This window comes from Poecilia latipinna, unplaced genomic scaffold, assembly GCF_001443285.1.
Source record: "Poecilia latipinna isolate Pla-1442-1.1 unplaced genomic scaffold, P_latipinna-1.0 Scaffold94, whole genome shotgun sequence".
Taxonomy (NCBI): domain Eukaryota; kingdom Metazoa; phylum Chordata; class Actinopteri; order Cyprinodontiformes; family Poeciliidae; genus Poecilia; species Poecilia latipinna.
The window spans coordinates 447,269-469,684 of NW_015112710.1; the positions used below are offsets into that span (position 1 = coordinate 447,269).

At 39.8% G+C, this 22,416-nt stretch overlaps 1 protein-coding gene across 9 annotated transcripts in view; it reads right to left on the reverse strand.

The window, feature by feature from the left end:
• Window positions 1-2,045: 2,045 nt before the first annotated feature.
• The window catches only part of LOC106941846 (transient receptor potential cation channel subfamily M member 3), an 89,920-nt gene continuing 69,549 nt past the window's right edge, over window positions 2,046-22,416 (reverse strand). For 2 of the 9 annotated variants that reach the window (XM_015024998.1, XM_015024992.1), the window contains 10 exons: window positions 21,744-21,911; window positions 18,895-19,035; window positions 16,286-16,414; window positions 15,421-15,672; window positions 13,548-13,722; window positions 12,389-12,511; window positions 10,685-10,835; window positions 9,810-10,003; window positions 9,486-9,618; window positions 2,046-8,372 (listed from right to left, as the gene is read on the reverse strand). In XM_015024998.1, the coding sequence (XP_014880484.1) occupies window positions 6,752-8,372; window positions 9,486-9,618; window positions 9,810-10,003; window positions 10,685-10,835; window positions 12,389-12,511; window positions 13,548-13,722; window positions 15,421-15,672; window positions 16,286-16,414; window positions 18,895-19,035; window positions 21,744-21,911 (3,087 nt within the window). In that variant the 3' untranslated portion in view covers window positions 2,046-6,751. Of the gene's footprint in view, window positions 8,373-9,485; window positions 9,619-9,809; window positions 10,004-10,684; window positions 10,836-12,388; window positions 12,512-13,534; window positions 13,723-15,420; window positions 15,673-16,285; window positions 16,415-18,894; window positions 19,036-21,707; window positions 21,912-22,416 lie in introns of those variants that run through there. The other 7 variants (XM_015024986.1, XM_015024977.1, XM_015025027.1 and 4 more) reach the window with 4 other exon arrangements.

A 22,416-nucleotide genomic window follows, 5' to 3' on the forward strand; every position in this document is an offset into this window, starting at 1 on the left:
AACTTAAGTGTGACCAATAGGTGGGATACACTACGTCCCTTTTAGTTTAACATCAGCCATTATTGCAGAAGTTTGTGCGTGTAAAAACTCTCCTTCAGCTCACTTGTCAACAGATTTCATAAAAAGGAGAATAAAAGGAACAATCTGTTGATTATCAATAAATGCTCATCTTTCCCATACACCATGTGATATTATAGCATTAGAAAATATTTTTAAAATACTGTACACTTAGACTATATGGAGGGTTGTATCATCCTGGCATGCCTCCCTGTTGGTGTTGTATTCTAAATGTCTGGTTTCACACGTGAGGAAGTCACATTCACATCTCCTGTTGTAACAACTCCGTCCACAACAGCCATGTAGATGTATAAATCATACCAGTTGTTTCTACAAGCCCAGAACAAATCTGACATCTGATAGTCTTTGCAGTGGGGATAAACAACAGATCACAAAAAATAAATAATAATAATAATAATTATATATATTGCAACAGGCCAAAAGGGGAGGGCCTAGGTCAAACACAGTCATTTGTTTTCATACTTTTTCAGTTGAGCTGAACTGTTCAACCTTAGAGCCTTTAATCCCCCGTCTGTCACATCTCAGTAGACAATAGGTCAAAGAGAACGCAACTTAGCCTGTCTCCATTTGGTTTGACAGTTTGGTTTGGTTCAAAATGGAAGCAGCAACTGTGCATGACCAAAGCCTACTCAATGTCAGCACTGTAGGGGAAAAAAAAGGAAATAAAAGAGAGACAAAAAAGTCCCGCCCTTTTGCTTTTACTATCAGCAATTTAGACTTCCGGACGTGAGCAAGATGAGCCAGTATGAAGACATTCATTCATATGCTATTGCTATCTTTTAAGACAAAACACTATATATATATATATATATATATATGTATATATATACTCTAAAATCACCCAAATTCTGGGTTAGACTCATAAAGCACAGTGATTAAATTGGATGCCTTCAGCTCTAAACAAACTGATCTGTGTCTTTCTTTTCTTTCCGTTATTCCACTGTAACGCAGTGAAAGACTTTATTACTTGCATCACTGGGGTAATATTGTCCCTGAGCACTGACCTAAAGTCATCCTTTCATATCCACAATGCAACCCACACATCTGTCGAAGAAGCTGCAAATCTGAGCTTGTGTCAAACAGAGTACGACTCTAGCTCTGTTCGGTTTCTATGGTCGATACTGACCTTGCAATGGCACTGCAAACCTTAAGTGTATATTACGAACAATACAGATGCACCTTAGCTTATTAGAAAGTGATTTTGAAGAAGTTATTTTTTTTTATTAATTTAACTTAAAATGCTATAGAAGGTAATAGAAACTTTGATTTGCTGCATCCAGCAAATAAGAAGCTCACGGCCACTTTCTCAAAAAAAATAAAAAAAAAAAATAAAAAATAAAAATGTTACATAGCCCCAATAAAAAAAAAAAAAAGATTTGAAATTTAGAAATGGTATGTCATGGCCTGTCAGAGCTCATGGGGAAGACTACTGACGTGGCAGTTGTCCAGGAGACAGTTATTGGCCGTTCTAAAAAGAGGTTGAGCCATGAAAGTAGCTGGCTACTCTCCAAGGGCTGTGTCCAAACATATTAATGATGATGAGTGGAAGAAAAACAATTGTTAGAAAGGCGTACAAACTTTAGCGATAACCACAGTAGTGTGAGGATTATGAACTCCTTCATCTTCTTGACAATGATCCATAGACTCTCTATGGTGTTTAGGTCAGGGAGTGGGGAATCCAGCACAGTGACGTTAGAGCCAATAAAGCAAGCACTGGTACTTTTGGAAGTGTGGGACGTTGCCAAATACTGGAATACTTTTGTACTGGAAAACAAAGTAAATATCTCCATAAATGTCATCAACCGAGGGAAATGCTCTAAAAGTTCCTGGTAAGTAACTGTGGTGACTTTGCAACTGGAGTTGGACAGTGGAACAACATGATGACTTGGCTCTTCAAATCATTGTTGACTGTGGAAACGTCCGTGTTCCTTGATAAAATCAAATGTAAAGTTGTTGTTTTTTTTTAAAAAAAAAGGGTAATATTTCATTGTTTAATATGTTAAGTGAGAAAAGAGCCACTTGAGGCTCTATTTCTGCAGGTTGCACACCTCTGGTCTACCAGATGAAAATTAAACTATCTTAATATGACTGAAGCTAAGTGCAACAATTAAAATTTTAAGTCATTGTTAATGTAAAACTGTAAAAAAAAAAAAAAAAAAAAAAAAAGGGCCAGGCCAGTTTTACAGTGGCACCTGTCTAGAATCTTAGTCTGTGTGAGACGTTTCTGATGCGTTCTCATTCAGGAGTCGGTAAGTCCTGGTGTGTGATGGTTCATGAAGCCTCTACTTCATGAACCATCAGTAGAAGTTTCTACTTCTACCACACCTTTTCCTTCAGTGTAGCATGTCACTAATATGCTTGGACTCAGTCCTTTGCACCCAGTCAGCTTCTTCAGCACTGACCCTTTTTGGCTTTCACCTGCTTACAGATAACATTAGACGACTGTCGAGTTTCAAATAGAAGCTTGTTGATCATAGTATGGTCGTAATATAACATTTGTTATAATTTTTGTAGCGTTCATGTTCATTATTCAGCTTTTTCGAGAAACAAATTTTTGGTACTTTGTTAGCTATAAGCTACAATCATCAAATTTAGCCACAATAAGCACTTGAAATATATCTCTGTGTGCAATGAAACTGTAGAATAAATGAGTTTTACAATCTGAATTAAATTACTGACATGTTTTTAATGCTACACTCTAACACATGCAGATGCACCTGGAGACTGAAGGGACATTTCGTTGAGGTTTTCCTTAAATAAATGTTTGGCAACATCTGGTTTTGCAGATGAAAAGCACTGCGGCTGCTTAATGTCTTTTAAACATGATCGACAACTGGAAATGTTTAACAGTCTAGAAGATTTTTGATTGAAAGATGGGGTGAGTGATGCAGGCAAATCAGGTCAGTCAACTAAAGCTAGACAGAAGAGTTTCCAGCAACAGCAGCAACGCCGGCCGAGTGGAGCAGCTCAGTCGTCATGATCACGTCTCACTGTCACATGCAAACAGATTCATTTACTCTCTTAATCCACAAAGCCATTGTGCTAAAGACATCTCACATGATTTTTGGTGTATTTAAATAAATTATAAAACCATACAAGCAATGATGTAATCTCGCAATAACAACAATTCCTCCACTATGTACAGTAGATGGGAAAGGGAACAACAAAAATCTATGAATAAATCATTACTGATAGTTGACCCCTATATGAGAGAGAGAGAGAGAAAAAAAAAAGACAAAAAATGAGACACATCACAGAGTCTTGAATCACGTGAATCCCAACATACTCCATCCATGCCCGAAAGGCACCCTAAGTTTGGTATACTGGCAACTGTGTATTGCCATATCAACGTTAGAAAAATCTCATAAATCGGTTGATAAAACACACAATAAAAACTACTTTAAATACTTTAAATATAATTGAAATGTACAGTATTTGAGACTAATCTATATTTAATAAATATTTTACATCATCATTTAGTGCATGTAGGTGGTCATCCTTTATCATATTTAAAAGCTTAATTAGAAAATACTTAAAATTTGACAAAAATATCACTGAAAACATATAAATATCATTTTGTAATTCAAACAGGCATTTACTGTAATCGTCGCTAATGAGCAAGAAAAATAGTTATAAATAGAATCATCATCTTAAAATAAACACAACATGATCCAACTGAATTGAAATGGTGAGAGAGTGTTTATAAACGTCAAGCTCAAGATAGATTTGAATAATCTCACCTTTATTATCGTCGCAAACCTGTAGGAGATAGGCGTGTTTCTCCCCACCTACTTTTTCCCCACCAGAATAAAAATGAGAAATGTAAAAACATGAATCTGGCCGTCATCGTTTGATGATCTGCTTCCTTCATGTGATCTAAGATGCACACCTTTGTTAAATCTCACCAAAAGTGCATATACTCAATAGCTTATTTTCAAGCTTTTTAAAGAAGTAAATTAATAAATTAGTGCTTTAAAAAAAAAAAGCAATTCTTGTGACCTGTACATAGTTAATATTTAGGCGTGTCGTCCATCAGCTGCTTCCTTTTTAGTCTCTTTTAGGTGGTGTGCTTTGACTTTCACTGAAAAAAAAAAGAATACAACAAATGGGAATATTGGAAAAGATGAAGGACGGATCTATTAGATGAAGCTGGATAGAAAAATAATACCACTGCCAAAATCTGAAGGATGGCTAAAAATAACAGATTTACGATTAACTAAGTGAGGAGATTTTTTTTTTGGTGTAAGTTACAGGCAAAAGAAGAAAAGTTCAAACCAGGTTCGTTTCAAGCCAAGGCTGGGTCGTAGGTTTATAGCGCCCCCTTATCCTCATATTTTGCAATTGCACTTGTTAGAGCTCTGGGGGACAGAATTGAAAAGGTTTCAGACAAAAAGTTGTGTGTCTATGTAAACTCACTATGCACACTTTGATGAATAACCAGTGATCGAAGCACAAGCCTAGAGGTATCAGGAAGTTTTCCTAAATCTGTAACAACCCACTTCATTGTACCCTACAGATAAGGGATTGTTTTAATTCAGAAATAATGATTTGTCAATTTATCTTGAGGATCATTTTGAATTCAATAATAATTTTAAGACTGAATCATATTTTGACTACTTTAATGGTTGCATGTGCAAACATTGGCTACTGATAAATTACAGCAGGGAAAGTAGGTTTGTCAACATTTTTCTTAGTAAATGTATTTCTAAAGGGGCCAATGATGTGAAATTTACTTTAAATATCTGGGCTACCCCAAATAATCAAATGAGTCCATAAATTTAATTATGTGTAATAAAGTGGACTAGAACAGAGTATCATTACTGAAACAAAATGTGGTGTATTTTACTATGAAACCAGTTGGCTTCTAGAAACTCATCATGTTCCTCATCAGTGCAAATAATATCAGCAGGTTTAGCTCTAATATATGGCCATTAAAAATATTTCTCATTATTGGCATGCTGCATAATCACCACAATGGGCAAAATGCAAAGAACTTTCTTGATACCTTAAAAAAATTACTGTTGCAAAACATAGTTAAGCTTTAAGTAATTGACTTCTTTGAGCTTATCATGTTATAGTGTTGTTGCCTCATCAAAGACAGTAACTTCTGTTACTGTCTTTCAGCAACATTTCAGAAGTACCTGAAAGTGTTGCTTTGATTCTTTCATGCATTAATCTCCCCTGGCAACCATTAGGGGGCGCCCAAACACTCCGTGGTGCCCTTTCCATGCAGTTCATCTTGGAGTTGCAGTGCCCAAGATGAGCTTCCACCTCACAGAGCATCCATCTCCCACTAAGCTCCTTCAGACTAGCGCCAGCAGCAATTAGCAAACACCTGACGGAACTGCGCATCTGCTGAGCTCATCATGCAAACTACTTTTCAGTGGAAAGCTCCTAAGAACCTTGTTAAAGGCCTAATGAAGAAACATTGTTGAGATGAGGTGCTGAAGGCGGAGTGTCCGAAAGAACAGCAGCATTTAAAGAGACAGAGGCCCAATTTCACGGTGCTAAAATGTGAAGTCAAATTTCATTTAAGTCTTGTTTGTATATATCATTTTTTTAGAACAACTGAAGGAAACATAGTTACTTGATTGTTCTATAAACTGGCGCTATGTGCCTGAAAAATACACAACACAGTCCCTTTAAAGATGGTTGGAGAAATCTACCAAACCATTATTGTCAAGAATCTGATGATCATTCAAGGGTTGATTTCTCAGCGAGGTACGGTCACAATAAAATAAAGCAAACCGAGTTTATAAAAGAGGACGGACCCCAAAGACCTTTCGGATCTCCGGACAGTAGCTGACGCAGAAACTGATCAAACTTCAGCAATGCATGAAGCTAGTTTCTCCAGAAGGACTGCCTCTTGAAGCTTCATTTAGCAACACAGATTTTCTGCTGAGGCATTGTTAACTTCAGTAAGTGCTTTCAGTACTCAATTCTTCTGCCTTTCCACTTTACAACACAATTTAATTTATGGGTGCACTTTGTTCAAAATTCATGGGTTACTTGGGTTGTTGAGAGCGACAGAAGTATCGAGATGTTCAGTTCTCATTTTCTCTGCTGTAGATTGTCAGCTTTTAAACCTGCCAGTGTTTGAGTGTCACGATGAGTAAGGAAAGCTTTAAAGTGGAACCTTTGCAGCAATTGTGCTGATGAAAAACTACAAAATGAGTTGACTATCTCTTTCCTTGTCCCTTGTCTTTGTCTCTCGGATGTAACAGTGCCTACCACACACTACAGGTAGGATTAACAGTAGACCTTTTCTTTCTAGGGTGGTTGATATGTGTTGCAAAACAGTGACCAATGTCTACTTGATGTAAATTAGGTTGGTGGAAGACCTACAAGACAAATATAACTTCCATTTTCATGGCACCCAATTGTAAGTTACATTGCTACAAAAGGTATCAGCTAGTCTAAATTCATAGCTCTTTCTTTTAAGTGATGTACATAGACCTTCTGAGTCTTCTGCCCTTTTTCCGTTCTCCGCTCAGGATAAAACTGCCGTTCAATGCTGATCACACCTAAACTTTTCCAAATCTAAAATGCAAGTGAATAAAGTATAGATATGTTCCAAATCAGCATCTATGTGCAACTTCATCCTGCTGTTACTTGGCCCTTTTCAGTTCTCACCCAGCCCCTAACAATGTGTGAGGGCGCCAGTGGGCCCTTGTCACGTGTAGTTTTGTCTATCGAAGCTGCGGAAGGCTGATGGAGCTGCCAGCTTCCTTATAGACAGACTGTCAGTTTTGGCCGCGTCGGGTCTCGCTCCGGACTTGCTCCTGAGGAAAGGGTATCTGTGCCCCGCAAGACCCTGTCCCCCAGGCCCAGATCCCCTGTCTGCTCCCAAACCCGGTCCCCTCTCCATCCTCTCGCTCACTGACAGGCTCTTCCGATGCGGAGGAGCCAGAGTGAGTGAAGGATGGGAGTCATCTGAGGAGCAGCTGTTCGCTCGCTCCAGCCTGGAGAGGGTGGAGCAGAGAGGAGCTCCGCTGGGCCCGCCGAGGCCCGTAATGCGAGGAGCGTCGGAGGCTGGAATCAGGTCCTCGGGGTCCTCGGGGTCGGACTCTGTGTGACTTAGCTCTGCCTCTCTCTCCGGGTGAGAGGAACTAATGTCTGACGGCTTATCAAAGGTGAATGAGGTGGATCCTCCTGGCAAGTGTGAGCATTCTGCAGGAGTGTATGGAGATGATACGCAGCGGGTGTCGATGCAGTCGGTGATGCTGGTGTATTCTGCGGCCTTCACCTGGACTCCTGCCCCTAGCCCACCGTAACAGCCTCTCGGCGTGAACATGAGGCTGTGGGACTTGACCAGAGGAGGCTCGTCGAGGAACGCCGTGCCTGCCGTGGAGAGGTAGCGACTGCTCTTGGAGCGCTCGAGCAGCCCTGCTGAGGGAGGTGGAGACGGCTCCGTATCCCAAGGAGGTAGGGTGGTGTCTGGTAAGAGGCTTGCTGAGCACAACGACAAATCAGCGGCCGCGCTGTCGTCATACATGGCTCCAGTCGTTACGCTGCTGCCTGCGGCGCCCTCCGAGTGCCTGTCGCCCAAGCCGCTAGTAGCCGTGCTGCTGAAGTCACGGCCTCCTGGCAGCACCGTCTCCATGATATCTGACTGCAGTGAGGAGTCTCTCTGGAGGGGTGGGACCACGCGGAGGGGATCAAGAAAGACCTCGGCTGGCCCCACCTCCTCAGATGTCGAGACGTAGATATCAATGCACGATGACGGACGGTGCTGCTGGGAAACCGACAGCGTCGCCAGTGGGAGGGGCTTAGACTCCTTGGTGGCGGCGGCTGAAGACACAGATTGCGAGCTATTAGCTCTGTGGAGGCTGAGCGAGCGCTCCTTGAAGAAGCTTTCAGCTCGCTCAGCCCCACTTGCACGTTCAACAGCACGTCCACCCCCAACGTAAAAAGAGTGACTCCTTGCCCGAGCAGTGATGCCAGTGGGAGAGGGAGGGGATATGGAGCCCTCAGCTGCTCCCTCCAATGCCTCCTGAAGGCGGTAGGCATTCCCCTCTGTGCTGTTAAAGCTGCTTTGGCGGAGGATGTATGCAGAGTCCGGGCACTCAGCTTGGCGGAGTATGTACGCCGAGTCTGTGCAGTCGGACGAGGTCCGGGAGCGAGCTTTGTTGACCTCCACGCGCTCAACGCCTGTCACGCGCTCCAGAGCCACAGCGATCCGCCCAATTAGGTCCTCCATCTGGGCCAGTCGAATATCCACAGTCTGCAGCGATGCTTTCATGAAGTGTTCCCTCTCATTGACCTCTTCCAAACGCATAGCCATGTTCTCCACCCTGATGAAGAGGAGAAAAATTCAACGACTGCGTGGCATGATAGGTATACAGTTCATTGAAATATAAAAACTTTAACAAACAACAGTTTAATATTTGGACTGGTTTGTACGATTTTGTATTTACTCCCGTTTCTCTTAATTGGGGGGATTAATTTATTCTTTCTAGTAACGTCTAATAATGTTTTGAGCTCATTTCTTAAAAAAAAAAAAAAAACGAGAACAACCAAATGATAGCAAATTCGATATGCCTGTCATGTGGAAGCTACAGTTTAATTACAGATGCTCTGAGAAAGCTGCATAGAGCTTTAATACGGCACAGCTGAAAACTGACCAACACACAGTTCAAAATGACAAGCCAGGAATGAAGAGTATTGATAATGGAGAGTATTGATAACGAAATGATGGAGGAGTGATAAAAAGAAAGCCATTGTTAGAATTAAATTAAAGTTACTGTGGTGAAACTAAAAGAAAATTACCACTTTAAATCAGCATGTAAAGCACAATGTTTGGCATTTCTGGTCAGAGTTTATGGGAAGATGGATGGAGCTTAAAGACAGTCCACTAATGGAAGAAAATCTGTTAGAGGTTGCAATAGTCTTGAGACTGGGGCAGAGGTTCACCTTCCAGCAGAAAAATGACTCTAAAAGTACAATCAGAGCTCCATTAGAATGGTTAATAGTCTAGTCAAAGTCCAGACCTAAATCTACTTGAGGGCTCATGGTGAAAGTACATAATTTCTTTCCATGGAGGCTCTCTATACAATACGACTGAACCAGTGCCTTTATTGTAAACACTGTAAGGGCAAAAAAATCAGTCTGTAGATGTGGAAAGCAGGCAAAGCCAAACCCCCAAAATGACTTCCAGCTAAACTTGCGGGGAAATATAAAAATGCATTCCACTCTTTTCAGATTTGTTTTTGAACAGCTTTTGAAATCAGACATCTTGTTTTTCTTCAACTTCAAATTAAAGAAGTTAATGTCTGACGGTCTATCAGATAAAATCCAAAGTAAACACGTTACATTTTGTGGCTGCAATGTAACACGTTGAAAGAAAATTCAATAGTAGCAAATATTTCTGCGACGCACAGTAGATTATTTCTGAGTTCTTATCTGACCTTTCAGACGTGACTCTGATCCGTTCGTCATTTGATGAGTGGAATCTGTCGTCTTTCTCTCTGAAGTACTCTTCTATGCATTGCTCCTCAAAGTCATGAACTTTCTTCAGCTCATCCTCAGTGATGAATAGCTCTGTGAAATAAAAAACAAACAACAACAACAAAAGGGAACAATGTAAATTTCATACTAGTACCAAAACACCAACAGGATAGGTATGAAATGATGAAAAAACAAGTTTAAAACAAATTACAAATTTGAATGCTGAACACTCTGCTGTTTACACTCAGTTTTAAGACTTGGTTTAATGTTCATCTTCCACTCACTCAATCCATAGTCCCTCTCGTCGTCGTCATGCTTGCGCCAGCGGCAGCATAGATGCTTTAGGACCATTGTTATGTGGCTGAAGATGATGAGGGGTGGAGGAAGGACCGGCCGCTCGTGGAATGTCATGATTAGCTGGTAGCGCTGGAACTTCCACACCTGGTTAGAGATGGACTTTACCTCAAAAAATGTGTTGCTGCGAATAACGAAACACAAACATAAGATTAGCCATGACTGGTTTACAGATGTGACAATAAAGTGAATCCAGTCGTCAAAGATGCTGCATTTAATGTTGACCAGCACATAAACTAGCATAAACTTGACCATTTACAGTTTGGGTGACATAACAGTCTGGGCTTTTTTTTAAAGATGGGATGCCTATAAAACACACATACAGTATTTTGATTCAAGAATCGACATGCGTTTCCTTATCTATGACTTGATTTAAGGTTTTAAAGGTCAAAATATATGCAGAACATAATTGCTAGAAGTCTTCAACACATTTTAGACATAGTTCTTGGAAGATATTTAAGCTTTCCTCACCTCTACAGTGAGTTTCCCAGCACCAACCACAACATTTCATGTTTCAATTTGAGGCTTTAGCAAGATTATTACAGAATCAGACATAGTTCTGCTGAAAACCCAGTCGTTTTTGATTTTAGATAAAGTTAAAGATGTTTTGAGCTCCTTCTTTCATAACTGTATTTCGCTTGTACAGTGCACCAGTACAATGGAGCAACTATCATAAAGTGTCCCTGGTTTAAAAAGACTCAAAAATGACTTCTTCAATTATACTTTTTCTTATTGTGTGCAAACAGCTTATACGGATACAAATACTTTTACACGGTACAGTAGTAAAAATCAAAGGTTTACATACTTAAACACTGCTATGAGTAGGTTGACAAGCAGTATGTTGGCCACCAGCAGGTAGCAAGCCATGATTGCAGGTACAATCCAAGCACCAGTCTTACATGGCGGCAGAGTCACCACCACCCCGTCCTCTGTGGTTATATTCTGGCCGCAGGGAGCTGCACAGTGCCACAAAATGAACAAACACACACTTTGATACAAGGCAAATAAAAAAAAAATATATACATAGATTTTCATTGATCCATCTTTTCATGGATATCTTGGATGCATGTTTGATAAAAAAAAAAAAAGAAAATAATACATGCAGACGCATAAATTAAACCAAAAATAAAAATGAAATCAAAAGTTAAGATGCATATTAAAGAAAATAATGCCCTAGCATATATTACACTCTAATGAGTGGAAACAGCAAAATTAAAGACAAACAGGTCTAAAGTATCAAACAAAGTACATACAGATACTCTGCAAACAAACAAGAAGCATACTTTATTTTCATGCTTCTTTTATTGAGAAAGGAATTGGAAAGAGCAAATATCATAATGGCAAGGGCTCATGTACAGAAATGGAAAAATAAAAATAAAAATCCACAGAACAACACATTTATCATGTGTTGTCCCCGTTTTTGTTTTCAATATATTTAAACGTACGTTTAAAATATATTGCCACATGTGAGAGCCATAACTTCATTCCACAATGGTTGATTGCTCTGAGATCTATCTGACACATATTTAGGAAACAATGTATGTTTTTCCATCCATGATGGTTCAGTTGCTGTGGCTGATCTAGGCAACATTCAGCATTTGTCCTTGGTTTGTTTGCCTTGGAGATTCAGTGTGGTCATGCTCATCATTTCTCGGTGCTCAATTTCTTCACACAATGTAGCCCAAAGACAGAGAACTGAAGTAATTTCTTTCTTTTTTTTTTTTTTTTTCTTTTTTTTTTTTTTTGGCGTCAAAAAATTTTGGACACAAAAACTCTGACAACTGAACCACGTGAAAAAACAGATTACAGATGATGGAGGGTGAATAATAACTATGTCCTGACATGGATGTGCGCTTCATTCAAATGTAATGTAATGCTTTTAGTAAGGTTTGGAGATCAGTCACACAAAATGTTGGGTTTAGTCGGTGAAATATTTCAGCAGTGGCGCTACTGCTCCGTTGAGAAGCTGAGCTGTTGTTGAAGTAATATGATCAGTGTGGAATGTGGTATAATCACGGTCAGTTCTCCAAATTTAAAGAAATTTAGAAATAACCAACAAAAATCGAGGAAAGAGGCATCAAGGAAATATCAAGTATTTCATGGTTTCTCTTGATGCGGCAGCTGACCAAAAGCAAAGACCGAAGACAGGTAAAAACATCTGGAACGTTCTGCTGCCCTCTGAGCGACCATTGCCAAAACTAGTGGGACTAAAGTTGCTTACAGGGTATAGCCTTAGGTCAAGCTACTAGCTCTTCTCTTCAAATATTTGAATCAGAATCAGTTTTTCTTGGACTGGTTAGTCAAAGTAGTAGTTTAGTAGCTGACCTGAGATACCGTCACAGTGGCAACTTTAGCCTTACAGCAAGAAAACACATGCATACTTTTTTTTTCTTTCTCAAGTGCCCTCTAGTGGTGGGACTTTGCATGACATGGTGGTAACGCGAGGATGACGAAGGAAAGGTGGGATAGGTAAATGTGGTTAAACTGAGGTCTATATGTATAGATTTACTGGAATTTTGAGTGGTCTGGGCAATGTGGGATAGACCACTACTACGCCAGGTTCCGTGCGTTCGTAAGTAATTTTCGACCAGCCAGAGTTTTTCATTCAGCCTTTGCTGTACCTTCTTACTATCTGAAACAAAGAATGGAAACATTATTTCAGATCTCTTCTCTTTGGGCCACTCCTCACATTCCGTACACACCTTTATATACAGTACTATACAAATAGACAACAGAACAGCACACAGACACTCTTCCTGAAATACGCTTCCAAAATGCCTCTCAAGTCAGAACGTTACAAAAGAATTCAGAGACAAAAAAAGAAAAAAGTCCTGATAAACTGTGAAATCTTATTATATGGTGAACAACTTGTCTAGAATTACTCCTACAACAATGATGGGATTTGTCCTATTTACCGCACCTTGCAAATATAAGTACTTCCCTTGAACTTTTTCCACATTTTGTAACATGATAGCAGCAAACTTCAGTATTTTTTATTGGCAAGTTATATAGGTCAATCCATATAGGTGCATGTGAAACAATTAAATATTTAGATTAGATTTTATTTTAAGTGCTTGTTTCATAAAGAAAACCTGAATTAAATGGATTTACTACACAGAGAGCAAAACATTTTGATGACAATGGCTTACAGGCAAATCGAAGATGGAAATTGTTACTATTTCTATCTTCAGGTATGGACTGAAAAGTGTGTTTAAGACTTGAGATAATATTTTATTAACTAAAGGCTTCAAATTTCTTCACTCTTACATCTCTGGTATGTTCTTTGGTCTCATGATGCTTTTCTGATGTTCTCTAACAAACCTCTGATACCTTCACAGGCATCTTACATTAAATAACACACAATTAGACTTTAACCTTCCTATACTGAATGAAAAATGTAATCCATGCAACATTTTTCCTTCACTTTTCAAGTTTGTGGCTTTTTTCTTGATAAAATGTGAAAAAGTTCAAGAAGATGGAAAATGTTTTCAATAAATGTTTGTCTCATATGTATATATATATACATATATATATTTAAAAGCACAATCCTTGAGCTATACAGAATGCCAGATTTTGTCAAGGTTTATCTTCTTTGCTCAGGAAGTCAGGAATTATCTTTCTCCGAATTCAAAATGAATTTTCTCCACTAGCTGACGCCCAAAACTTACGGTCAATCTGGTCGGCAAAGACCTCCCCATAGATCATCCAGTAAGGCATGAAGAAGATGTTTCTGGCCAACATCCAGGACGGGTCTTCGTTAGGATGGAGGATGGCCTGGCGTGCCACCCCAAAACTCATGAGCACTACCAACATGATGATGACAAAATACATCATGTCGATCATCTGACAGAGGGAGGGAGAGAGGAAGGGGAACGGTCAAGACATGGTTGTATTTTCTACTTTTTCATGCTTAAAACATGTACATTAATATTAACATATCTAATGCATTGAAAAGACATATATTCGGAGCTATTTTCATATTGGTAAAACAATGTAAAGGATAAAAATGTCTTAATACAAATATTATATCTTCATTGAATTCTCATCTTCAGAAGCACATCTTTTCTTTTGTGTGCATTTATTTAAAATCCCATATTGAGAATTAATGTTTTTAGCAAAATTACAAGTGCAACACCTTCTTGGTACCCTGTCACCATTTTGTCCATTTTGCACAACTGTTTTTGGCAGCATGAGACTCATTCCTGCAAACATATTTCCTCTTAAGGGACAATGAGCTGAGGCAGATATGTCCAGTGCCTTAGGAAAACCAACCATATACACATCCCCTTTTAAGTCCCTGACTCACCTTCACTGCTTGTTGACAGAAAGCCTAATCTTAGTGCAAAGCACTTACGATTAAAGTCCCAGCAGTATTTAGAAAAGTCCCCATGTTTATGTTGTTACTGTTTGTAGGTGAGAGCTATGGAGCCTCGGAGATAATAAGATCCCACTCTTTGTTGCATTTCTCTATCGGTGAGGAGTGGAAATATTTCTACCTCGCTCCACTTTCTACTCATAATTTGAACAAGATCAAATTGGATTTCCTTTGGATCTTCATGCAACCTTGTCAGGCACATTTCCAGCTGTTTTATTTTAATTGAACTGTCTGATGTGTATACTCCAGACGTCCTTGTGATATTACTTTTATTCCCCAAGAAAATAGCAAGCCATTAATTTAGTATTGTTATTAAAATAGCAAGCCATTATTACTATGTTTACATGATGTTTAGATATTCTGGTGAGCTAGTCAAAAGCAAAGCAAACATGTGCATTGGTTTTCGTGCTACAAAGTGTGAAAAATCATTCCCCCCCCCCTCTAATTACGTAAATATGTCCAAATTAAAGGTTAGATTTTATAAAAATATGTATTTCACACATTTAAAACAGAATATGAGCTTCAATAAAAGTTTGATTTAATATACATGATCATATTTGTAAAATCAATTAGATGACAGTTATTTAACAATTTCATACTTGAGCCGCTTAAAAAGGAATGTTTTTTCTCTGTGTAAGGAATGAAGATCAAGTTATGTAAAAGATTTTTAAAAACAAAAATATAATACAGTTTTTTTTAGAGAAACAGTTTTTTTTTCTTCTTTTTTTTACCTTTTGCTCTAAGTATAATTTCATCTCCTCACTTACTCTGACAGGAAACCAGCTTATGAAGCTGAAGGAACCCATTACCCAACGCCTTGACAGGATCATTTAATGCAAATCCAAATCTCCTTTTCTACCTACCAGCTAATTATCATATCAAAGACTTTAAGTTCACCAGTACACAGCTTGCGTCAGAAGCAGTCAAGCGTCAGATAGTTACTGATTTAGATCTGTGTGCGTAAATCTGAGGCTCTGATCTTGAACTTGTTGAGATCAAACAAACAAGTTAAGAGTCTCGGGGGTTCTCTTTGAACTGGTTTAGAAATTATATACTTGCGATCATGACTAAACAGATGTCAAGGAAGAATTTATTACGAGGAGAAAATAACGATAAAGACAGGAGGCAAAGGAAGCAAACTCCGCTCCCCCCCAGTCTCCTCTCACCATCTTGCCAATCATCATCACGTAGGGCCCCAGGTACTTGTTGACTCCGAAGATGTCGAGCAGCCGGATGTACCAGTAGATGATGTTGACGCAGTAGATGACCCGCCCGTAGCTCATGAGCGGTGGCTCCTGGAGGCGCAGGACCATACCGACGGAGAAGATGAGGATGGCCATGAGGTCAGTGATGTTCCAGTACTCTTGCAGCCACACCTTTACCTTCTGCAGCAACTTCCCCGGCTCTGACATCAGGATCTAGAAAACGGCACGGACATACGGTCGCTGAGCACCGGTAATGAGTCGGATTCATAAACACTGAAGCTGAGAAGCAGAATGGTGAAAATAAATGACCTGAAAAAGTGACAGAAATAGGAGAGTAGAAATGCATTCCATCATGATCACCATAAGAGGGCAGTATGGGCTCACCAATCAGAGAATTTGACATCTGAGGAAGCACATACAGTGTAGCTGAAAATTATGTGACACAATGATTTATACATTTCATACACTTACTTTAAAAAAAAGGTACAGAGTGGGGCAGAACTTATTATATGGCCACAATGTGTTTTTTTCTGTTTACTCGTTTTTTTTTGTTTTTTTTTTTGTGTCAGTTCTGGTTCTTGCTTTCATCTTCATCATCATCCTCCTCCCCTTTTGCTTTGCTTTGATGCGCTTTTTTTAAAATCTCCCTTTTACAGATCCATCACTGATTTTCTTATGCATTATGAACTATTTCATGAAACAGACATAACCCTTGAATCTCCTCTCTGCCACTGTTGAAGCTAATTGAAAGTGTAGGTGCTTTGTGAGTTGCACGTTGCTTATCCTGTATATCTCAATGTATTGTGTCACAATCATGATCTATTACCTCTCTCATCTTTTCAATGCCATTGGTGAAAATGTAAGCAATGACAATCCACTCCTGAGGAGAAGGCCACAGATCCATCTTGACCAGGACAATGTAGTTAAACAACATCAGGTACCCCACATATGCCATCTGCATAAAAACACATGAAGAAGAAAAATAATGAGTGGCGTCACATTTTGGTGACATGCCTGTTTTTTCATCTAAATGTAAGCGCAACACATGAAATCCAAAATACAACCGCGTTGCATTTATTGAAAAAGATAAGAAGAAGGGGCAGCACTGTTACTTTAAAAGGGGTAGTTCAGGGTTAAAAACAATTAATATGCGTCTTAAAAGGAATAACTCCCTGATAAAGTGATCACAGAGGCTGATCTAATGGCTATTCTGAGGGAGACAAAACTAGAGATGCACTGACACTGTCCAGTTTTAAGATTAAATATCTCCTTTTGATGATTGGCAGGTTGGAAGACAAAAATCTGATCTTTTCTTTTTCCAGTCAGGGAACAAACATACATAAGTCATAACTGTTCATTTTTCTACAGTGATGTGTTGCCTGTTTATACAAATGGCCACAGTTTGGAAATAAATGTAACAGCAAAATGAATTTATTACAGAAAATGGTTGTTCTGTTTTTATACTAAATTCTGTCTGTCTTAGGAAATGCACATGTACATGACTGATGTAGTGCTATGTATATTAATAGTGCTAATTGGTACAATTAATTGTTCAAGACCGCTTAAAATGTGAACTCCCTAATCATACTGCATTTGCTTTAAAATAATAGCAAAATCCTGTTGATCTTTAGAGTCCTAGTATAATTATCAATCTCAAAAGAATGGCTTTCTAATGATTTTGTATTGTTACAATACATGATTAAGCAATTCAAGACATAGCAGTAAATCAGCTCATTTTCCTCTAAATGTAAGGCTGGGCTAATACAAAACGTGTTGTTACTGTAGCAATGTGAATTTCCTAAATTCAGGTCTGTTGTTGGCAATAAAAACTTCTTAAATTGGTTTATAAGATCAAAAGTTAAATAGACTGAAAATCTATCATTGACCTTTAGCTGTCAATGTGATCCTTCTCAGAAATAACGACATGAAATATATCTGTATAATATTTGTGCACATTTTTATTTGTGTATTGAAGGCTGGATTTATTCTTAATCAGCATCCTACACTTTTCTATATTAAAACATTCAGCAGCGTTTAAGTTCTGATGAACAGCAAAACCTTTAGCATATTCAGAAAGCAAATTAAAGCAATAATAATAATGGAAATAGGAGCAGCTCATTCATTAGCTGCAAGTCAAGCATAGCAATGATGCAAGTCAGTGAGGAGATTGTAATATTGGGTGTCAGAGACTTTTCTCATTAAATCCCACATGCATGAAAAACGTTGAGCCCGATTTATAAAACCATGGCAGCGCTCCACAGCTGGTGACAAGTAAGAATAAAAATTGTATAATAAGTTGAGGATCAAATTCTGAGAGAACAACCAACCATCTGCTCCATAAGCACAATACATCAGACATACTGTGCAATGTTCCTCTTTAAAGTTGCAGTAGATAACTTTTATAAAGACGTCGTGTTTTGTTTTTACATACTTATTAAAACTGTCACCATGACCTGACAGTCAGTCAGAAAATCTCATATGATACAAAAATCAAGCTTCCCTTGCCTCCTCCCTGTGGTCCTACTGCCATCTAAAGAAACACACAGCTCCCAGCCAGAAGCTCTGAATCAGAGTCAGGAGGAGTGTCTCGGCACTGGCAATCACGCCCGTGTATGCACTGCCCATATCCTCCCCCACACAGCGTGCACAAGCTAAAGATTTCCAGTTTGCTGCAACTGTGCTGAAGGCGGACAAACGACTTACAGTGACAGGAAAATGTTTATCCGCTCTTATCAGTGGCCACGGTAACTAGACTAAGGATCAAGTTACATACTGCAGATTTAACATCAATTATAGAAAGGAGAGGTTGGGGAAGGGCAAGAGTGAAGGAAAAAAAATAAGAAAAAAAAGTAGAGTTGAAATATTTTGTTAGCACAAATAAAAAGTAAAAACCTCTGCTGGCCCTAATGAGATGTTTCAATTGAAGGAGCAAATTGAAGGCATTCAAGTGTGGGGAAACCAACGACCAGCTCGTATTATTCACTTCCTCGCAGGCAGAAACGCCACCAAACAGACGTTGCGCACCAAATTTAAGGGCAACAAAAGGAGCAAAATCTTGATGGATGCTGCTCATGTTGTTGCCATTACTATCTAAAGATAAATTAAATGTTGACTTTATGCGCGGGTTACCGGAACCTTTACGTCAGAACATCACAGTAGGTTTAAACATGTATTTGTGCAGTTTCACAGTAAGTAATCTCATTTTCCTCCTTCCTTCTCTTTTTCTTTTCTCAGCCTGCCGCTTTCAGGAGTCTCCCACTTCTCACTTAACTTTAGCACCTCAGTAACGACACTGTGGAGCCGGGGCCTAATGACAACAGAGGCTGTGCGTGAAAGTAGACATTAGTGGCCAAAAAAAAAAAACTGTGGCTGCATAGTCAGCAGAAACAATTTCCACAGCAGAATGTGGGAGGCGTTGCTGAAGCCGACACTGACCGTATGAAACCAGAACTTGACAATTGGAGCGTTGTAGAACTCGTATATCTTGCGTCCCATGGGGATAAGGCGGTGGCGGCTCTGAACCTCCTCAACATCCTTCTTTCTGGATGTCTCTGTGGTTACCTTACCCAGCATCGCCTGGGCGAGCATGAAGCCCACACGGAGCGAATGAGGGGCGGGGGAGGGAAAGGTGTGAGGATTTCAGGAAAGAAGAGTGTGGGAAGGAAGGGAGTGTGGCGGATGGAAACGCAGAGGAGATGCAGAATGACGATAAGAGAGGAGGACGAGTATTGAAAGGGGGAGGAGGTGGAAAAAGGGAAGGGTTGGGTAAAAGAAATACAAAAAAAAGTGGAGAAAAGGGTTACATCATGAGCAACAGCAGCTTTTTTTTTTTTTTTTTTTTTTAATAATGTAATCAAAGAAGCAAGCGCAGGCAATGCCGTCATTCCAAAAATGTGAAATGTCTGTGTGAGGTGGAGTTCGAGTGAAGGCTGATACTGTAACACGGTATGACGAGGACACAGACACTCATGGATTGTGTCTCAGACAACAATTAGGAGGCAGGAGACAGACAACGAGATAGAGACAGGAAGAGGACAGAGTGAGAGGAGGAAAAAGATAAGACATAGATATCTCATATCAATCTGTGACACAGTTTTTAAATCCATGAGAGAGGGTTCGGAGCCCATTGTTTTTTTTTTAATGGGTCATGGTCTTAATGTAAAAGCGACACCATTTCTCCGAGGGAGCTTATCCACAGAATTGTATTGTAAATTTGAAAGGAGCTAAAATATACAGGGTCAGCCAGACGTTTACATGCACGTCTTAAGGATACGAATGTCATGATCATTTAAACCTCCTAATGATTTATTGATATGTTTTTGGATGGTAACTCAACAAGTTTGTGGTCAATGCAGATTTTTTTTCTATCAACCCACAAAGAGTGAAAATATATACATGCTGGCTGAAATGTAAACAAACACACCACGTCATATTTGCTTAAGCCGTCAACAGGAATCCGCTCCCCAGGTTTTCTGAACATCTGAGATTATTTCCTGTCATCAGATGGTTAAAACCTGGACAAAAAGCTTCTGAGTTGATAAAGCGGCCTATATTTATTTACATTTATGTACAGCTGTGTATTGTATGTTTTGCTAAATAATCTTCATGCCCTGGAGAAAGAATGATTAAAATGAGACTCAAAAATTACTATGAAGTCCATGATAATGATGAGTGTATGAAAACGTCTGACTAACACTGTATGTTTGAGGGCTGGCCCAGGTTTTAACATCGTAAGCTAGTGCTAAACATTTATTTATTTATTTTTTTTTAAATCAGCCTGACATCAAAGAAAATGTGTCTACATGTAAGTACACGGGGACGTGTTCATCTTCCAAATGTGTGAAACGTCGTTTTATCCCAGGCACACACTCGCTGAAATTTTGGCGGGAACAGATATAGGTGCCCGTGTGAAAGTCACACCATGCCTTTACTGCAATCAACATGCTCTGTACTCATTCAAGATGTCACGCAAGCACTGAAACTCATTGCAGAGTAGCTCATCTAAAACATCTGAGGATACAGCAATACAATCTCCCTCTGTGGTGAAGCAGTTGGTGTATGAATCTGTCTGCGATTCATAAGGATCTGAAGGTGTGTTTGAGCAGTCAGAAGCCAGGGCAACAACAAATGGATCGTAACAATGCATTCTCTGGCATTGGAAACGTGTTTTTTTTTTGTTTTTTTTTTTGGTTACTTGTTTTGTTTTATACCAAAGTGCCTCGGGGCCTTCAAGTAAGTGTTACAAGCCCAGTTTTGTAAGCATTTGCGCTGGCTTGCTGGCTGGCTTAAGCTGTATGCAGATGGAAAGTATGTACAGTGGCGCCGAAGACGTACGATTTCAGTTGAGTCACTTCTTGAGATAATGACTTGATCCAGTTTGGGGGATTGAAACGACTTTTCTAATCCCGAGTCTTCGCTTGGAAGAAAACAAACTGGATCAGGGAATCATCACCAGACGAACTGAAACAGAACGGATCCTATTCCTGCTGTACATCCATGTCTATGCAGATGGACCAACTCTTCCACTGTGAGCTGGGAGAATGCACTCAGACTCTGCATGATTAAAGCCCTGCAGCATCCAGCAGATACAGTTATATAATGCAAAAGCCTGGGCCTCCCATGCTCAGCAGCTGACATGCTGAGAGGTGCGCTGCAGCAAACCATCACTGATGGGAGAGAGTGGGGGGCAGCAATCGGCTGGCATTCAGTACTGTACCTCAATCAGACCTACGTTTGGAGGGAAAAGAGAGGGTAAAGAGAGAAAGAGCAAGAGAGACAAGGAGGATTTACAGGATAAAAGTGAGAAAAAAAATAGAAAAGCAAAGAAGGAGTGTGGAAGAGAACAAGAAAGAAGGAGAGGAAAAGAAGGAGAGAGAGCGAGGAACACACACGAGGGAACCCACAGTCGGCGACAGACTGAGACGCTACAACTCCACACCAAGTCTTTGCTAAGACGACGAGAAACAGGAAAGGCCAGTTTTTACTGGAACTGTCCAGCTGGCCAGAATAGAGAAACGAGTAAGTGTGTGGGAAGCGCTGTGTGCACATGTTTGCTCTTTTCTCGTTGTGGATAATCGGAACAAAACTAAAAACTGCATCCACAAGAGATATTTAGAAAAGGCACACAGAATACGGACCGTGATCGGTTCTGGATCCAAATAAAGTGTGTGTGTGCGTGTCCGTGTGTGTTGTCTTGTTTGATTATGTGTATAATTTCTGAGATGCGGGGCTGAGGTGGGTTCTCTCACCACAGAGTTGTACTGCGTCTCACAGTAAGATCTTACTGTGAACTCCATGTCCTCCTCCTCTTTTTCCTTGACCGGTTTCTCTGGCTCCTCCTCTTCCTTCTCCTGCAGGTACGTGTCCTGATCCTGCGGCATGTAGGACATCTCATCCTTGTTTTTGAACTCTAGACTCAGGATGGACGGTGGGAGAAGGAGGCCTAAGATCACCTGATTGACAGGCAAAATGAAAGGAAATGAGATGATATGGATTTGACAACAGCAACATGCTGAATGTGCGGTGTGTACCAGTATGTTGTCAAGCGCTATGTCACCTAATTTTGTTGCGGTTTATTGGAATTCAATGTGACAATTATAAAACCCTTATTTCAGAGAGCCAGCATGGTTACTGTTCTACGGGTCAATGAGAGCAACACCTGCATCAGATAGAAGTGGTACAAACGTGCTGCTCTCAAAATCAGAGCAGCAAAGTCTTAGCAAGAAGGGCTTACAGTCGATCACTGCGGGAAGGAGAGCAAGATGTATAACACCATAATCAAGTGTGCTCTTAGCTGTTAGCAGCTGCATACACCTGCAAACATTTATGATAATTTCCCATAGTTTATCATAATGGGAAATTCAATGACTGAGGTGTCAACATAACAGCTCGTCAATGTAGCATGGTGTAACCCAAGTGAAATGTTGAGTTCCATTTTTTGGTTCGCTACTATTGCCC